Source organism: Nicotiana tabacum, chromosome 10 (genome assembly GCF_000715075.1).
Source record: "Nicotiana tabacum cultivar K326 chromosome 10, ASM71507v2, whole genome shotgun sequence".
NCBI lineage: Eukaryota > Viridiplantae > Streptophyta > Magnoliopsida > Solanales > Solanaceae > Nicotiana > Nicotiana tabacum.
This window is the reverse complement of record NC_134089.1, coordinates 151,236,525-151,238,525: the sequence shown is the minus strand read 5'-3', so window position 1 is coordinate 151,238,525 and position 2,001 is coordinate 151,236,525. Positions and strand designations below refer to the sequence as shown.

General features: G+C 38.3%; 1 protein-coding gene across 1 annotated transcript; it reads left to right on the top strand.

Moving 5' to 3' along the window:
• The first annotated feature begins 398 nt into the window (after nt 1-398).
• Nucleotides 399-998, top strand: LOC142165467 (uncharacterized). The gene has a single exon (XM_075224015.1). It carries the CDS (start codon nt 399-401, stop codon nt 996-998), a length of 600 nt encoding a protein of 199 aa, XP_075080116.1.
• Nucleotides 999-2,001: the final 1,003 nt, after the last annotated feature.

The following is a 2,001-nucleotide window of genomic DNA, read 5'->3' as shown; positions in this document are numbered from 1 at the left end:
CCCATCTATTGAGCCAAGCAATATCACTTAGTAAGTTATAGTGATAGTTAGTTAGTTGTACTAATTGTAACTTAAGTTTACTGTGGTTAGTAGTAGAGTTAGTTAACCATAGTTAGTAGTAGAGTTAGTTAGTTTTCAGTCATATACATATATACAGACATATGCAATATGATTGATGAAATAGAATCTCTGGGAATATTCTCTCTCCACCTTCTTCATCTGTTTCACCGACCTACTCAAACTCACCAGATTAACTTCAATCACCTAAGAATCCATGACTGAACTTCATGGATAGCTGATTTTTATATGGTATCAGAGCCACACGACCATTAGTATGGTCTTATCGTTTTCAATTTCGTCCATTTTAGTCTTCTTCGAGTTAATTTGGAAGATCAACAATGGCAACTGTCGATAACACTGAACTAGAGAAATTAGGTCACAACCATCCACTTTTCCTGAATTCAAATGATAATTCAGGAGCTGTGTTGATTTTGTTGCAATTACGAGGACCCGAAAACTACTCTTTGTGGAGCCGGGCAATGAGAATTGCAATCCTAGGTCGAAATAAGCTAGGGTTCATTGACGACACATGCAAAAGGGAGAACTATAGTACAAATCTCGTAGATCTCTGGGAACGTTGTAATGCGATTATATTGTCTTGGTTGATGAACTGTGTTTCTCCGGAATTGTTGAGTGGGATGGTATATTTGTCAAATGCTAATGAAGTATGGGACGATTTGAAGGAGCAATTTGATAAGGTTGATTGCTCTAGGATATTTCAGATGCACAGAGAAATTGCTACTGCATTCCAGGGCACCAGTTTTATTTCGACTTATTTCTCAAAATTGAGAGTGCTTTGGGCAAAATTTGATAGTTTGGCACCAATTCCTGGTCATGATGCTGCTAACTCACGTGACTTTGTTCAATTCATGGAGTGTCAAAAGCTTCTACAATTCCTAATGGGACTAAATGAGTCTTATGAACAAGCACGCAGCTAGCTCTTGATAATGATTCTACTCCATCTGTGAACAAAGCTTATTCTATGTTAATGGAGCGTGAGAGTCAGAGGACAATGTCCAACACCTTTACCACTATTTATGGGGGTAAGATGGCAGCACTGATGACGAATAGGTCTGGGAATTAGTAGAGGCCAAAGAAAAATTACAATCTTCAGTGTGTTGTATGCCACATGAAAGGCCACACTAAAGAAAGTTGCTACAGGGCAGTAGGATATTCAAAAGATAACAAGTTCAGGAAGAAGTACAATTCCTGGGCAACAACTAATTTTGCAGCTGAAGATATTCCAGCAACATTAACTGGTTCTACACCTATGGCTCCCACATTCACTCCAAAACAATATCAGCAGATTCTACAACTGCTTAAAGGCAAGGAGACTGAAGTAGCAGCTAATGCAACAGGAATGGATTCAGGTATTATAATGTCCTTAATGTCTAACCTGGATCAAGATGTTTGGATTGTAGATAGTGGTGCCTCTAACCATATAGTTTCAAAGCTAGAAGCATTAGATAATCCTACCTTATTCCTAAAACCCAACTCAGTTCATTTACCAAATGGAGATGTGGATGCAATTACACATAGTGGATCAACTAGTATATTCAAGAACCAACAGATTAGTGATGTTCTTCATGTTCCAAATTTTAAGTGTAACCTACTGTCAGTTTCAAAATTGACAAAAGAGCTGCAATGTTTGGTAGCCTTCTTTCCTGATATATGTGTATTTCAGGATCTTTACACTGGGAAGGTGTTAGGGATTGGTAATGACACAAATGGACTGTACATACTCAAAGATTGCATATTCATGAGGAAGCTCACTACACCAACTGTACATACCACAATCATGCCTACTTCTATGTCAGTTAGTCAAGATTCAATAAAACTGGAGATATGGCACCAGAGACTTGGCCACCTACCTATGGAGACACTTAAGAGGATTGATAAGTTCAAAAATCTTCACACTAGTAACAGGAGCCGTGATTGTGC

Excerpts from the sequence above, each read along its gene's own strand:
- LOC142165467 (XM_075224015.1), top strand. The coding sequence starts at position 399 with ATGGCAACTGTCGATAACACTGAACTAGAGAAATTAGGTCACAACCAT.